Source organism: Oreochromis aureus, linkage group 19 (genome assembly GCF_013358895.1).
Source record: "Oreochromis aureus strain Israel breed Guangdong linkage group 19, ZZ_aureus, whole genome shotgun sequence".
Classification (NCBI taxonomy): Eukaryota; Metazoa; Chordata; class Actinopteri; order Cichliformes; family Cichlidae; genus Oreochromis; species Oreochromis aureus.
The window spans coordinates 30566237-30583551 of record NC_052960.1 but is presented as its reverse complement, the minus strand read 5'-3'; the positions used below and the strand labels follow the sequence as shown (position 1 = coordinate 30583551).

At 40.3% G+C, this 17315-nt stretch overlaps 1 protein-coding gene across 1 annotated transcript in view; it reads right to left on the bottom strand.

The window, feature by feature from the left end:
• Positions 1 to 15628, bottom strand: part of setd3 (SET domain containing 3, actin histidine methyltransferase) — a 28078-nt gene extending 12450 nt beyond the window's left edge. The window contains exons 1-6 of the mRNA XM_031736970.2: positions 15524 to 15628; positions 10598 to 10721; positions 9851 to 9943; positions 9592 to 9740; positions 7795 to 7867; positions 6519 to 6775 (exon numbers count right to left, since the gene is read on the bottom strand). Coding sequence (XP_031592830.2) covers positions 6519 to 6775; positions 7795 to 7867; positions 9592 to 9740; positions 9851 to 9943; positions 10598 to 10700 — 675 coding nt within the window. The 5' untranslated portion in view covers positions 10701 to 10721; positions 15524 to 15628. The remainder of the gene's footprint in view (positions 1 to 6518; positions 6776 to 7794; positions 7868 to 9591; positions 9741 to 9850; positions 9944 to 10597; positions 10722 to 15523) is intronic.
• Positions 15629 to 17315: the final 1687 nt, after the last annotated feature.

Below are 17315 nucleotides of genomic sequence, written 5' to 3'. Positions count from 1 at the left end.
AACACTTTTGGGGCATTTTTAACACCATTTTTTATTTATTTTAAGAAAGGAAAGTGTGGTGAGACGGTGAGGGGAGACAGCAAAGGTCTCTGGGTCAAAGCTGAACCCAGGCCACTGTATTGAGGCCTTGTGACATATAGTCACCTGCTCAACCAGGAAGCTAAGTGACACCAACATACAGTATACTTTTTCGTAGTATTAAACAAGAGATAACATAAGACTAAAAGTGAGTAAATTATCGATTGTCCACTTTAGGCTGGCTCCCCCCCAAAAAAGAGTCAGTTTCTACAGACTCACATGTTAAAAAGGTCCAACGTGACATTAAAAAGCAAGTTTACATCATCGTTGATGATGATCTTTTCCTTAACAAGTTGGTCCATTTGGATCTTGTTAAAGTGGACATGAAACACTACATGCATTAAAGCCATTGTAAAGCATGGAGCATGGCTTTACAAACTGTCATAGACTTTGTTCCCCTCGTGGTTAAAAGTCTAGGCCCTCTTGCTTCTTATATTAAATCATCCATTAGGAACCTTGGTGTTACATTTGATCCAGCTCTGACGCTGGACACACACGTTAAATCTTTGGTTTGCTCTTGTTTTTACCATTTAAGAAATATCGCTAAGCTGAGTGCCATTGTGTCACGTTCTGAATTGGAAATGATTATTCATGCTTTTGTTTCATCTCGTTTAGACTATTGTAATTCTTTGTTTACTTGCTTAAGTAATGCCTCCCTGGAACGACTGCAGGGTGTTCAAAATGCTGCTGCTAGGCTTCTGACAAAGCATCACAAACACTCCCATGCCACTCCCCTGCTGATTCAACTGCATTGGCTCCCTGTCAAGTTCAGGGTCCAATTTAAGATCATAATCATGACTTATAGGGCCCTGCATGGTGTAGCTCCAACTTACATAAGTGATCTTCTTTCTTATCACCCCAGCAGGTCCCTGAGGTCCTGTGACCAGGGGTTGCTGGTTGTCCAGCATACAAGGTTACAAACAAAAGGTGACAGAGCGTTTGTATCAGTGGCTCCCAGACTCTGGAACTCGCTCCCTTTGAGTTTGAGATCTGTGGACTCAGTCATGTCTTTTAAAAAGCAGTTAAAAACGTATCTGTTTAAACTTGCTTTTGGTTGATTTTGTTTTGTTTTAGATTTTAATGTGTTCTGCCTCTGTAAAGCACTTTGTGATTTTATCTTGAAAGGTGCTATATAAATAAAATTTTACTTTAATGCTGTCTGAAGTTGAATAAATGAAGTTTTTACAGGATGTGTACTGCAGTACAGATGGTACTACACCAGTTTTCTGACGGGTAACAGAACCGATGACTTGGTGGAAAATTAGGACCTAAAGATCGGTCTAACAGGGATCACTTTGGAACGCCCCGGGCTGCAGCCATGACTTTTATCTTTAAAAAAACAACAACACAAAAACACAAAAAACAAAGTATACTGTCCACTTTCACTGCATCTCTTAAGCAGTCAGTAGTTTTACTATCGTTGGCTACCTGCACTGATACAGAAGAATCCACCGGTTAGCCTTAATGCTGAAAAGTTCCTTGAAAATATTTTTACTTATGAAACAGTTTAAATCCTTGACAATAATGAATAATGAAACTGCTGTATATCTTTGTTCCTTTTTGTTCCTGGTCACATAAATATTTGTTCCATTTAAATGGAACGATTTACATTTCCTTAAAACAGTACAGTTTTGTACAAATTCCCATTTTTCACGATGATCAACATTCACGTGATCTCAACATCAACCCCACACACAGTCATGATTCCATCACTGCAGCCAACATTACATAGTTTCACTCATTTTCTGATAACTACCCTCAACACCAGCCCCAATTCTTTAAACCTCAGCCTAACTATAGTGTAATCCAAGGCCAGTTTTTATTGATTAGGGCCTTAAATTTCTTTGGAAACATAAAGTCCTTCGATGTAGCAGTGCAAACAGGTTAGTGTCTCTGTAGCACAACTAAAACAGCAACAGCTCTGGGTTCCATTTAGCTTGACGATTGAGCTAGGATGGCTCATGGAGGTATGTGTCCTCTCATCTGATCCATCCTCCTTCCTAGCACACCATGCACCACACGCACTCCCTCTTCCTCCTCCTCCTCCTCAGATGACCGGGCTGGAAAATTAGCTTGTCACATTGGATTTGAACTGACCTGAATGTACCTTCCTCAATCCCAAACCCCCATCCCCCATAACACATACACCGCCCACATTCATTCCACCGTCCCTCTGCCCCGCATGTTGGATATATGCATGTGCATATGTACTAACTAATGTCAGAAAAACCTCTGCTAACACATCACCAAATAAAGCATTGGGCCTTGTCGAGGGTATCCCTGAGCAGGCCTAGACATAAGTAAAGCATGTGTATTATAAACAGAAACAAATTCAAAACATGGGAGATATCAAAGATACTGGGGTCTTCCTCTTAGTAGATACACCCCGGTATCAATTTCAAAATCCTATGTTGCCTTGTTCTGAAGTCACTGCATTCATGAGATTTTCAGACAACTTGACCTCTGACCTTGACCTCGAGGTCACTGAGATTCAAACTCGTCTGACGTGTAGTATCAATGTAAAACTTCCATGTCCCTTTGTTCTCGAGTTATCGCATTCACAAACCTGCTTGGCAAGGTAATGACAATATTCTAAACTTTGCTTTTTTGATGTAAAAACCACAGTTTTCATTAGAGATGTGCTGGAATGATCTTAAAACTAGAGTTGGACAGTGTGTGTTTACTATTATATATGTATACAGACAGACACACACATCTAAGCATGTATACATGCAGGCACACTAATATAATTAGAGTGTGTGTATGTGCCTGTATGTGTGTCAGGACCAACAGCGATAGATATAAATTTCCCATTGCAAACAAAAGCATCTTCTTAAATCTTAGTTTGGGGGAAATTAACTCAACACTTACTTACAGCTGTGATTCTACACATGTAGTACTTTCTTGCAGTGACCACTAAAAATAAAGGTGGTTTAGGTGACGCTTCAACACAACCACCAACAATTCAATTCAATTCAATTTTATTTATATAGCGCCAAATCACAACAAAAGTCGCCTCAAGGCGCTTTATATTGTACAATAGATCGCACAATAATAAACAGCTGGGCAGCACTTCACAATGGCTGCTAAAGACTTGTTTGTAGAGGGACATTGGCCCACCCGACCCAGGACGGGGGCTGTTTGAGGTAAACTCTATAGACAAACTGTGATACTAACAGTATTTATGAACATATCTGTTTGAGCTCTACACTCAGACTGATGTATATGCAAATGGCTAACACTGGCCAATTTATCAAGCTGGCTGATTTATGAGGAGCGGCTGGGAAGAACTTGGTCACTTTCTTTAACTTAACAAGTACGGCTCTCTGAATTCATCTGTAGGGATGAATCAGTGTCACTGCATGCGGGGTAAAATGGTGTGTGGTCACACACCATTTTACCCTGAGGCAGGCGTGCGTGCATGCACAACCTCTCCTCCTGATAAAGTCAAGTTCAGAGTAGCTGCAGCATTTTTTCCCTTTTCTTTTTTAATACAGACCCTGCAGTTGTACACTATTGCTCTGACCTTACAGTACACAGAAAAACCATACCATACATTTTCTTTCATTTAGCACCAAATCAACACAACTATGGCGTCAAGCCACTTTGTATTGTAGGGTTTAAAACCCTAAAACCGAGGAAAAACCCCAACAATTAGACCAGCCCCTGTGACCGAGCACCTGGTGACAGGGGGAAGGGAAAGACTCCCTTTGAACAGGAAGAAACCAGGATCAGAGAGGGGCAGCCATCTGCCCGTGACTGTAGGGTATGAGGGAAGGAGAGGAGAACAAGGGGGCATTTCCTGTCTAATAAAGAAACAATTAAGTAAATAAGAAATGCTGTTTTCATTTATTAAATGGAAAAAGGTTATTCAAGCCTACCTGGCCCTGTGTAAAGGATCTGCTGATCTTTTCACCTGCCAGGAAAAGATCAGCAGGTCCTTACCAGAGTCTACAGTTAGGTAGATACAAGCTCAGATCAACCACACATGACATTGGACCTTATAGTTTCATGCCATTATTTAACAGAAACCAAACTAAAACACAGAAGCAGTGTGTGACAAACCAAGTTCGCCCAAAACTCAATAACTTAAACGATCACCTTTAGCAGCAGTTACTCTGAAGTCGTATTTCTTAATGATTTTAATCAGTCTCTCATCAATGTGAAGGAGTTTTCATCTCTCCATCACTGCTCAACAATCAGTATGGGAATACTGTGCAATTAAAATAAAGGGTTTGGTTTTCACCAAATGTGTCAGTGTGTATCGTGGCTGAACACTACACTGTAGACTCACATCAGCGATTCATCGACCTGTCAAGAAACCAAAAGTGACCAAAGTCCCAGCAGGACCAGGATGCTTCTTCAATCTAAACTAAAGGCTTAAACAACGATGTCAGGCCCTGGTGGAGGTGCAATGAAAGAGTAGCAACCAAAGTGTTTACCTTTGTTTGGGTTTCACATCAAAAAACAAAACAAAACAAAAAACAACAACAAACAAACTTTCATCCATCCCATGAGAATATAGATATATATTCATTCAAACAGGGACACTCCATTATATGTGCATCTGGAAAAAAAATGATTCAGCCACACAGGTCTCATTCATGCCTGCTGTCATTATGCAAAATGAGCTGTACTTCCTGTTTGTCATCCAATTAAAAACACACCTAAAAGAAACGTTTGAAAAAGTGGTCTTTTGTTGCCTCTTAAGAAGAAGAGGCCGACTTCAGAGAGAACTGTGGAAAGTTCTGATCAAAGCTGAGCTGGCATTTCACCATGATTGAGATTAATAATGGAACATTAGCATATTTTCAGATTAGCATCCCACTATCTGTTGTCTGAGGCTGTGAAGCAACATTTCAACATATAATCACTCTCTACATCTCACTCAATTTGTTGGCACATTAAACTGGACAGAAAAAGCCAGTGTGTGATCTTCACAAGTTCACAAACTGAATCTTTCTCCTAACTGTAAAAAAAAGATTGTGCTGGTTTTGATTTAGAAAACAAAAAAATCCTTCTCTACCCATCACAGTCTGATTAGAAGCTCATAAGCCAATTGAATTCCAAAGAAGGGAAAATATCAGATCATAATCCGTAGTTCATCTGTGACGACAGGAGCCCATCTGTGGTTCGGCCCCATCTGGAACTCCTTTGCTAATTTTAGATGTTTGGTTTTCTTCTCCATGTCAATCCTGACACAATGCCTCCCTCTCCTGGTCATGGTGGGGACAGCAACATGACAACCCTGCTATACTCAACTGGCACTTCGCTGGGCACACCTCGGTAAAAGCCCCCCCCAATGTAAAAGACAGTGGATATTGGATCATTACTACAGACTCTGTATCTGGGTTTGTTAAACTAGTCCCACACCTATCTAAGCATCACCTCAATCCCTGTCACAGCCCCTTTCAACAAATGCACTGCAGCCTCCACACTTCAAACTGCTGTTATAGATGAAATAACTGGGCTGTATCGTGGACATCACAGGTCTCCCATAGTTCTCTTGATCTGTCTTGTTATGGCAGAGGTTCCCAAAGTGTGGGGCCCGCCCCCTAGGGGGGGCGCAGAGCCATTGCAGGGGGGGCTCGGTATCAAAAAAAAAAAAAAAAAAAAAAAAAAAATAGCACTTGGACACTGTGGACAGGTTTTTGACGGGGCTCCCACATAAACGCAAAGCAGGAGATGAAGCATCGCCAAATATGTTTCCAAACCAACTTCCTTCCAAGCCAAAGACTAGAAAATATGGTGAAAATATGGTGAACTCCATGTGTCATCACAACACAGAGCAGCTACCCAAACTCTGCTCCAACAGAGGTCGAGTAACTCCTCTGAAAACGTGAAGCCCGTTTTACTAACTTAGATCTTCATTTAACCTGAGAAATGATTTGTTAAGTAAGCTCTCAGTAACATCGTACTGATCAAACAACTTTCCTCCCATCACTGGAGTCAGGCTGGCAAAGAGTCGGAGCTCTACTGAGCCAAGCATCCCTTTATCCTTAATCAGTAATGAATACATTTTCACAATAACATTTTAACCACTAGAAAAAAAAAAAATATTCATAACCATAGACACATTACGTACAGGTACTTGGAATACTACTGGCATTTAGATTGACTCCAGCTGATTGAGAATTCCTTCTCCATCTCTATTGGACCACATTCCTATAGGATTGGTCAAAGTCGTCCTACATCTTCAGTCTTTGTCTATTGATGGGCCTTCAAGCTGGCAGTAATGAAGTCACAACTTAAAAAGCTGCCAGTTGACCTAGTTATCAACCTCCAACCTTCCTTTAAAAGATAGCAAACTTTACCATTTAACAGACCTCAGGCTTTAATATCAGGTTAAGATTAGATTGTGTTCATACATTTTATGTTCAGTGCCCACTGATACTTGGGTCATGCTGACAACCTGTGTTTTGTTTTGTGTATCTGCCCACCTGTACCAGTTTGTAGAAGTAAGCATACTGGCGTGCAGTGTTTTTATACTGGCTGAGGACATCCTGCACAGCCTGTGTGCCCAGTAGGAGCTGCACATCCTCTTGCTGGTAGTACAGAGGTATGTCATATTCTTGAGGAAGACTGCGGATGTATGGTAGCCAGAAGGAAGCAGGGTTGGCTCGCTCACATAGCAGGTGGAGGGCCAGCGTCACATTCCCCATGGCCTGCAGGATCCGATCCTGGCTATACAAAGGACCTGCCATAAAGAGGTCACAGGGTCATATGCCCAGAAATCATATTTTTATGCATTTATTTATTCAGTTTTTAAAATTCCATCATTTTTGAAGGTTTATAATATTATAAGTAAACTACCGTGAGATTAAAACACGTTACATTGTGATTGTTTTCTCTTCCGTAACAACGATTTAAACATTGCTGCATCCTGACGGAGTCCAGTTCCTTTTACAGTGAAGATCCAGGTCAACCCAATTCTGACCACTGAGAAAAGAAACTGTGGCTAAACTGGTGGCAACAACTCCAGTGAGCAGCACCCAGCAATGTCCTTTGGTGGGTTTGATCCCAGTGAATACAAGGAGCAAAAACTTCTTGTTCATGGTGTTTTAAGGTGCATTCAAACAATGAGCTAGTTTCAAACTGCTTCAGTTTACCAGTAAGGACCAAAACACTGTGAGAAAGGGAATCTGACGTTTCACTCTGCCGACAGCAGCAATGGCTGCAGTGACTCCACAGTATGCAAGTCTGTCACATGGACATGTGCCATGTGTCTGGAGGGGCACAGCATATAACTTGTGTTTTAAATGCACCGCCAGCTTTGATGGCCTTTAGTTAAAACAGGATACACCCTTCATATCACAGTATTATTAAAATTATTTCTACATATGCTGGCTGATGTTAGAATAAGTAAAGTAAACGTGCGAAAAGAGAGCTATGAACGTGCCAAAAATGAAAGCTGACTAATAAACAACCTTTGTGTTGTTCTGTCTTCAGATTATAGATTATATAAAAGTATTTACTGCAGCAAATCAAACATGCATCGTCTCTGCGACATGTCTCCTCTCCACTGCTGGACCTGTCCAACAATCCGTTTGTTTTCTCCTGTTGTACTGACCCAGCACGTGTCCTGCAGCAGGCCGACAGGCTGACTCTGCAGACTTGGAATACTTTTCAGAGGAAGAGATCTGGGTGCTACGATGCCCTCTTTACATTAAAACTGTATGGAATGAGCTATGAATTGTAAATAAGTTAATTTCTTACCCAGTATTGAGTTCTGTGCCGATTCCACTGTCATCAGCATCTTCCTGGGAATCCACAGGAATAGTTCCTCTGCCTGTAAACCACACAGTAAATAATACTGAGTACAACAGATCACATGGTCAGCCTCTTCCAAGTGGTCAGAGCATTTATCAACTTCTGATTTTTAAATGGATTTAACATTGATGTACTGAAAGTTTTTGGAGTGCTGAGTGAGGTCATTTATGCAGTGAATCAGGTCCACCAGCCAAGAACACAATTCATATATATTCTGCAGCATCAGAGCAGACAGGTAGGACTAACCTGCTACTTTCAGAGATATCTGTGTCTGCTGCACAGTTATCCAAGTAGCACCATCTCCCTGGCACTGATTGGTCTGATTAGGGCAGTTGGTAGCTTCCAGAGGCAGGTGTAGTTTCAGGTAATACATCTTTGCTAAACAAACCAAGTGTGGCATAAAGATGTGAAGCCATGATGCCAAAAACACCTTTTGCATAAAAATGATGGACGCATAGCCAACACTTGCCCCAGATAAAGGAAACCGTAAAGGCATGCTAAAAACAAATACAGCCATTACCAGCAAACTGTCATAACTGACTCTACTGCTGTGCTCTGGAGTTCACCTTTACTTGCTCAGATTCATTCTCCACACTCTGGACAGCTAACGCGCTCCCATTGCTCTGCACAGCCAGGAACCAGCAGCCAGCTCTCCACTCATTTGTCAACCACTCCACCCCCTCTGATGTGGTTCAATATAAGCCATGTAATAACTACAGTCTCCTATATGTTCATCCATCAATCTCCATGTCTAACATTAGCCATTCTGACCCCTGTATAATGACACATTTTGATATGAAAGCTGCTGTGAGTAAATATGAAATGTTACTGGGTGACCAGTATAGGGACAGGAAATGATATGAATTTAGCGATGCTGATTCGGGGTGGGTATAGCTTTGGAGGTAGAGTAATGATTACTAATCAGAACTGTTTGATGGTTTCATGGTTCGATCTCTGGCTGCTCATGCACATCGTCTCATAATTACCACTTAACGATATAAACCTACAGCTACAGCCTCACACACCAACACAAATCTCTATGCTAATGAGGACACACAAACCATCTTTCTCTCAGTGTTTAGATATGAACACAAAGATGAAAACCAGCACAAACAGACCTTACAGCAATTCTACTTTAGAAACATGAGCAGCAGGTAACGGAGGCTGCAGCCTGACTGCTCATCAGTTTGTCACCTGTTGAAGTTAATGGTTTGTCTCCTGGGCTGGAGTCGGCACTCACTCGCCTAACATCACTCTGGCCTCTTGACCAGCTTAACGTTAGCATGCAGGCTGTGCAGGGCTTTCAGGGCTCAAGTTGCACTTTACCACTGCGCTCTTGCCCTTTGTGCAAGTGGAACGGATAACCAGGATTGATGGGCGGAATAACAATTCCAAGGAACTGAACTACTGGGAACCAGTTCTCTAGAAGAACCGGTTCCTTTAGAGAACCCTTGTAGACCCAATTGTTGCAAAAACCTACAGGTTTGCAACAATTTTTTTAAATTTTAACATTTTATATTTTAATTACACACAACCCAAAATTATATGATACATTTTAGGAAAAGTGTTCAAATAAGACACTATGAAGTTTTGCTTTCGAGTTCTGGGACTCAAAATGAACTCTTTGGCAGTTCTAGTATAAAAAGCTATTCTTCTATCAAATATCACATGTTTGGTCATGTGATGGTGAAGTAGGAGGTAACTTGAAAATATTTTCTAAAAATCAAAAATCAAAGTAGAAACCTTGATGTCTCTGGTGGCCCTCAGGCCATAGCCTTCCTTCCCAAAGTTGGCCACAGTGAAGCATTCACAGGAGGCCCCATTTTCCTTAGCCCAAGACATCAGTTCAGGGAAGTGGTCCTCCCTGCTGCCCTCAAACACAATGGACATGCCTGAACACATACACACAAAACAAATATTATTATTTTTACTTATTTAGTCCAATGGGATGGGTATGGTAAGTCTCAATCATGTGTTAACATAATACTATACACGTACTTACCCTTCTGCTTTTTGCGGATTCTTTCCACCAAGCCTCTTATTTGGATGTACTCCTCCCACTCTTTACCAGCAGACGCTGCTGCACTGCTGCATTCTGGGAAAACACATTGTCAACACTTCAACTATACAGCCACCTTAACCAAGAAACCAGAAGGAACAATAAATATTCAAGCACAGAGCAGAAATCAGCACATGAAGGCTGCTGAACATCTGCAGAAAGTCACTGGTCTAACGTCTGCTGATGCTGCAGGATCAGGGCCACTTTCTGTATCTACCATTTTGCATTCAGCTATCAGGACTTAGAGCAGTCTGCACAGCTGAACAAAACACACAACTAAGCTAGTATTAGCTTACATAAACAGCTTGTCTGTATGCTACTGTATTTATTTTCGACGGCACCTCAAAAGTCCCAACATTGCAGTGTAGAATGCAGCTCTGATGATGCTTACGGACTGTGTCTCCATTTTACTTTATTTTACCATTTCCCACCTGGGCATAATGAGCATTTCATAGTTTTGCCTGTTAAATTTAACACTTTAAATATCATCCGGTGTTCAGCATCAACACATCAGTCTCACTGACCTCTTTTGTAATTTTACTGGTGTGTAAATCAAAAATATTATAATTTATATTGTTAGGTAACTGATTATAGCCTCAGTTATCGGTATATTGGTTGTATTCACAAAATAATAGAGCAGTGTACGTGCACACAAACTGTTCTATTTCTGCACTTTGCATGGAGACATACTCTGCAACAGTTCAGCAATCAGGTTCATCATCTCCTTGGGGGAAACCACAGCCATAGCTCCTGAGCCTGACTTCTGAGTCTTCACTCGACTCTTCTTTCCCATGATGCTGGATGGACAACCAGGCTGAGACAGAGAGAGAAAGCACACCATTAACCACTGTTACTCTGCGCCACAGTATCGAGGCCTGTCAGTGAGACATCAACACATTACAAATCAGTTTTTAAGCTAAGCTTGTACCTCAGCGAACCATTACATAGACATTCGTTTTCACAATACAAATTGATTACAATAGAAGAGAGGTTTTACCAATCTGGTTCCATTTCTGCCCTTCACTTCATCCACCACAAAGTGTTTCCCTCTTACTTTCACAAAGGACAGGGGGAGCCATCCTGCAACGGCCAATTCAACATACATGGGACAGCCTGGAGCTACGTGCCTTCCAGTAAACCAACAACTGCGATATGCAAGTAATGGTGGTTATCAACTTGGTAGGTCAGTCTAGGTTTTTCAAATCTAAAGTCAGGTGACAAATGACAAGGAAAAGCCTAAACCTGCAGGGCAAGGACTCTATAGTGCTGTGGGGGGAATTTAGCTTCCATGGTTTGGGTCTACTTTTCCCAGTGAGAGTCATTGTTAATCAGTCCACAGTTGTTCTGAGTGTCAAACTCCAGTCCTCAAGGGCCAGTATCCTGCTCGTTTTTGAGATATCCCTGCCCTACCTGCTGCTGATTGCCTGGATCAGGTGTGATTTGCCAATAAGAAGCTATAAGGACAGGTTAGTTGGAAAACAAGCAGGACAGCAGCCCTCGAGGCCTGGAGTTCTAAGTAATCAGTTTCATTCTATGATGGCATATTTCTTTTCTCCATTCTTAGGACGCGAGGGCTCAGTGACCGGTGTGGTAGGGATTAAAATGATGTCAGTCCCACATTATGCAGTCAACAGAAGCCAAACCAAGTGGAGTATTTCAGACCAGTGTGTTAGAGTGGGGTTTCCACCACCATCATTCAGGGAATGTCTTCAATCCAGACTGTTTTTTATTTTTAAATACTCTTTATTTAAATCGTTTATTAAAATAGTCTCCGTGTGTCCCAAAATGGCTTGATCTCGCTGTTATCGTGTCATGTTTCTTTTTGTTTAAATCCTGCGGGCTGAGCGGGCTTAATGTGATGCTTTTTATTCACATGCTGCTCCTATTTTTAGTCGCAGTGCAATACTCACATTCATAATGGGTTCACAACTGAGCACTAAATGTGCATTAAATGAAGCATTAAAGCAAAAAAATTAATTAACTATTGTCTTGAGGATTCGTAAATATATCAGTGTATCTATCCACCAATAGACCATCAGTTAGGATTTAAAGCAATTTTATTTTCTGCTCAAAAACGGAAGAAACTGCACAAAAACAATCTGTAGAGTCAGAGAACGGGAATTTATCAGAAACACAAGTTGACAAAAAAGCAGTGCCTGAACGCGAATACAACAAATCTGTTACCAAAGCTGCTGATAAAGGGCGTGCTGCTGTCACCATGAACAAATGGAATTGGAAAATACTTTTACAAAAACCTCAAGTGCATTCCAACGAGCGACGTTCCTGGTGACTAGTCTGACACTAAGAAACACTCAGATATCACCGTTAACTTTGAGATTTGTTTAATGTGAAAAACTCTAAACAGAGGCTCCATCTTCAAGAATGAATCACGCTGGACGAACATTTATGACAACCACTTCTTCTTCTTCAATGATAATTAAAACGATAAATCATCCATGCATTTTCTTCCACTCGTCTGAAGTCAGGTTGCGCGGACAGCAGCCTAAGCAGGGAAGCCCAGACCTCCCTGTCATCGGCCACATCTGAAATGAAATTTTCTAAATTTGTAAAATGAATCAAATGTCTAAACTTTATCTTAAATTCTTATTTGTTAAATTTTACTTATAACTGGGAAAATTAACTTTGACTGCTTCACTATTATTTCCATTGTTGCAGGATGGAGCAGTCGAAATCTTCCCAGTGGTACTGAATACGGTATTGTATCAATAGTATCGTGACAACCCTAGTGATTCTATTTATTCTACCTTTTGACTCTAATGAGGATGAAAAAAATATTTATAAACTTAAACTTGTTGTAATAAATATGAAGCTAGTCAGGGCTCGCAAAATCGCTAGCCCGACGTCCCGGGGCTAGCGATTTTTCCAGTCGGGCTACCAAAATCTATCTCAGCCCTGCCCGTCGGGCTATCATAGGAAGGAAAAAAATGTGTCAATGCTTTTGCATTTTCTTTCGCAAATGTAGCTGAGTAATTATGTCATTGGCATCGATGAGCCACTGTCAATATGTGACAAACTGAAATCGCGTTTGAATTTGTGCTTCTTTTTTGCTTTCACTTTGCGATCGTGCGAACGGTGTATAGAGAGCGGCAGCACTGATTGGTGAGTGACGATTAATTGCGCACCAATTCCTCTGACATCATCTTATCACTCATTAGCTTACTATTCAAACGTGACAAGTGAAATCTCCCACAGCAAGCTTAAACATGTGAGAGGTTGATTGCGCAGAGAATCGCTGACCGTTATGTAAGTACATGTGTAAAAACAGCAGGATTTACGCCGGTATTTTAGTTCTGCTGAGCCAAATAAGACAGGTCAGGGTGAAGAAGGGGCAGCCAATGAAAAGCCGACCACAAAACGGAAAACTTATTACAAATCAGACTACGAGGCAAAAAGAAAGCTCAGCTTTTTTGGTTTCAAGAATTTATGTGGCTGGAATATGACGAGCTAAATAACATGATGTTCTGCCAGGTGTGTCGTGAGTTTCCCTCGATATCTGAGTCAACAAGCACCTTTGTTACTGGAACCAGTAATTTTAAGAAAGACCCCATCAGAACCCATGAGAAATGCAAGAAATGTATTATTGCCCAGTCTGCAGTATCTTTCCCAGAACAAACAGCAATTGCAAAAAACATACTAAAAATAAACCAAGCACAAGAAGTCCTGAAAAATCTTTCAAAAGCGTACTATGTTGCAAAGAGTGAACTACCATTGTCAAAATTTAGCAGTCTTTGCAAACTTCAAAAAGCAAATGGCCTCGATCTTGGTTCCCCTTACCTCTTACCCGTGACTTCAGTGGAAATTTCAGATTCAGGATCTGACACAGACTGATTCATGTTCTACACAGTTCTTACAAGTTCATAGAAATTTCTGTTCAATTAGAACCAAGTATTTGAGTTGATGATTGTAATTTTTATACAGTTGTTGTGATTTGTATTTTAACAATTTTCTGATTAATTTTTGTTTCCGTTATAATATTATAATTTAATGTATAATATTGTAAAGGAAACAAAACATTAAAAAATTGCTCTCTTTTTTATTCGGGCTACTTAAAATTATTTTGGGCTACCAAAAACTGAAGAGTGCCTGCCCGAAGGGCTACCAGAGATTTTGAAATTTTGCGAGCCCTGCTAGTGATTGAGCCCATAAAATTGTCGAGAAACTGGTTTCCAAGTCTTTCATAACCATCGTTTATATACAGTCTACACTCTTAAACAATAGAGAATGCATTATGGGGTCAAGACTTGACCCAAAAAGTATCGCCTCTCAGCCAAATTTCACTTTTCCAACTGTAAGTCAAACCAAGCCATCAATAATCATCTCGTCAGACACCAACCGTGAAAAATCTCAGTCCTGCAGACACCTTTATGTATACATTATACACATTCTGTGCATCCCTACTTAAACTCTGGTGGTGTAATAGAAAGCACTATACTGAAAAAGAGTGTTTGAAAGAAAACCGGTGTTGTGCCAAAGTGATTCACAGTATTTGCATGTTTGTAAATTACCTCTTGGCCTATTATCCATGAAATGTGTCAGACATATTTTTTGTGAATAATATCAAACCATTTTAAGCCAGAAAGAACATTTGTAGCTTCTACCTTATGACAGCAATCTGTTTTAGGCAAAGCAATTTTTATATATCCATTATTTATTAATTTAAAAATGTCACTGAAATTAAAATTGCCATTTTCAACACAGAGATTGTAACAAATATACCATGACAGTTATATAAAGCTATTCTAAGTGCCAAAACAGTACTGGATTGACTATAATGTAGAACAATTAAAGAGACGGGTGATTTCTTTATTTCCTGTTGACAGACTATGTATCAATAGAACCAAAGACTTTAGACATAAACACAAAGAAACGCCGGAAATCACTTTTTGGCACAACACCGGAACTACACTGAAACCTGTAAAAACGGTTAGTGAACGCAGTTGTTTCAAATGAATTATCTGTTGCTAAATCAAAACTCGGCTTCCTCGCTGAGGACACTTTCTGAGTGAGCTGCAGGAAACACCCACGAATTATTTGGTTTTCAGCTATGAAAAAACGTGAGGCTTGTGTAAGCTAACGGTTGTGACAGCAGTCGAGGCTTGTCGTGAATATTATGCCGTACAGCGACATATCAGACACTTTCCCTGCTAGAAATAGAAAATAAGTTTAGGGGCTTCGTTTAAACGTGATACAAGTAGAGTACTAGCTAAGCGTTAACCCTCCTACCAAATGACTGGCACACACGACTAGCTGGGTCTCGGGTTGTTTCGCCTGTGTCACCAGGCCAGCAGCTAGCTTATAACCATAAATTAATCACGCCAAGACGAACAGAGAGGTAACTGGAGCGGGGCAGCAAAATAGCTCATTCATTTCCCACTAGCTGTTCTCTCTGAAGGCTAGCCAGCAAGTTGCGAGCTGCTTAGCTGGCAACTAATGAAGGGTCAGGTTGGAGTTATAGCGTGGGCTAACTTGCAGTGCTGGCTAATTTTAGCCTTGGCTGTTATAAACACAACCACTTCCGCGCCACACGCGCGTTTATAGAAAAGCTCCACTGAATCAAACCAAACTACATTCGCATTTTGTCTCAGGTACTCATACCTTCTGAAGTGACAGCAGCTGTTCCCTCTGACCCTGCACTGAAACCAACCCTGACTTTGTGGCGCATGCGTTTCAGCAGTCGCGAAGTACGCCTCACGCCCGGTCCACGCCCACAATCACAATGCTGGTTTCTGGCGTTGTAATTGGTTGATGGAGACCATGATCCAGGAAGTTGAACGTTTTATAATGTAAATTTAAGAAGAACCTCTCCTGTCTCGCACTGCAATTGGACGCCTACTTTTAGAAAGATTAAATCGACCATAAATGGTAATGTTGAAACTGTAATGATTGGCTGAAAGTTGTGCCTGTCTAATTGTGCCAAGGTTTTGATAATAGAGTGGATTTGTTAGGGGTAAATGATGAAGTCCATCTACAGTGAGGCATCCTGGAGCAGATTACATACATTTTATTAATACCTGCAATGTCACACTAAAACCATGCAATCAAATCAATGACAATAAGCTAAGGCTAAGGATGTGAATGTCCCTGGTTCAGTCAAACTGAAACATGCAGCATTTCCATTCTTGTCATTTACTATTTGCTGTTTTGATCCTGGCTGCTTTAGTCTCTGTGCCAAATCCTTGGGCGAGGCACTGAACCTTGAGTTGCTCCTGATGTGTTCATCAGAGTGTGACTGTTATGTAGAAAGCACTTAGGCATAGGGAAATAAACTGCTTGTATGAATGGGTGAATGACACATGCTTTGAATTCTCACAAAGAAAAGTGCTGCATATTTACCATACAGAACTAAAGCTTTGTTTAGTATTATATGAAAATGAGGAACAAGCTGCCCCTGGTAACTAAATGATACAGTCTATTTTCTTTTTAAAATAGGAGCAGTTCTAGGTAAGTTTTAGTTCACTAGTTTCATGGAGGACATTATCAGATCACTAGGCACACTCAAAGATTTATTTTTTAAAGCAAGAAAAAAAACATTGGTTATTACCTTCCCAGAGAGGTTTGGTTCTTGGTAGTGTTTGTGTGCATACGTGTCATGTTTTCTGTCTGTAAACATGATATGTTTGAATGAATTCTAATAAAACTTTGTAGGTGTGCAGAGCGGGGTCATGGTTGGCTTATATACACCAAAGTCTTCAAAGTCAGCTTCTGTACTGTTCTGTACAATGGTGAGTATCATCCAGCTCTTTAATTATATTAATGTGTCTAATTGAATTCTTAAAGAGATATCTGGGTAACTGTAAGTATTTATAATATATAATACTATATATTATATATATATAATATATAATATATAACCTTGCACTGGCATGTATATATTTATGATATTTCTACAGTCAAAGGTTCTGATGTTTGCTTTGACTGCTCTGTGTGTGACCTCAGTTTGGTGAGTACAACTCAGAAGACTTCTTCATGCAGCTGTGAAGAAACACCTGATATTTGTACAAAACACATGAAACTGCGTCGAAATGATTTATTTACAAAAACTTACATTAAATGTAATATTATGGCATCTTAATGTTTTTGTTAATCTAGTCAGTCAAGCACTTTAGACTGTTCAGTGAAGCTGTATTTTATCAGTATGAGTAAGATACGTACATGTATGTTCACATAATCAGAATCAGAATCAGAATACTTTATTGATCCCCAGGGGAAATTATTTCTCGTTACAGTGCTCCATTATAAACAAACATTAACAGAGACAGACAATACACTAACTAAGAATAGCACAATATATACAGGCATATATATACATAAAAGTCACTTATTAATAAATAGCTGAAAAAGAACATATGCAAGAAGGGTGTAGCTGTTGCAGTAAACAGTGTGTTAG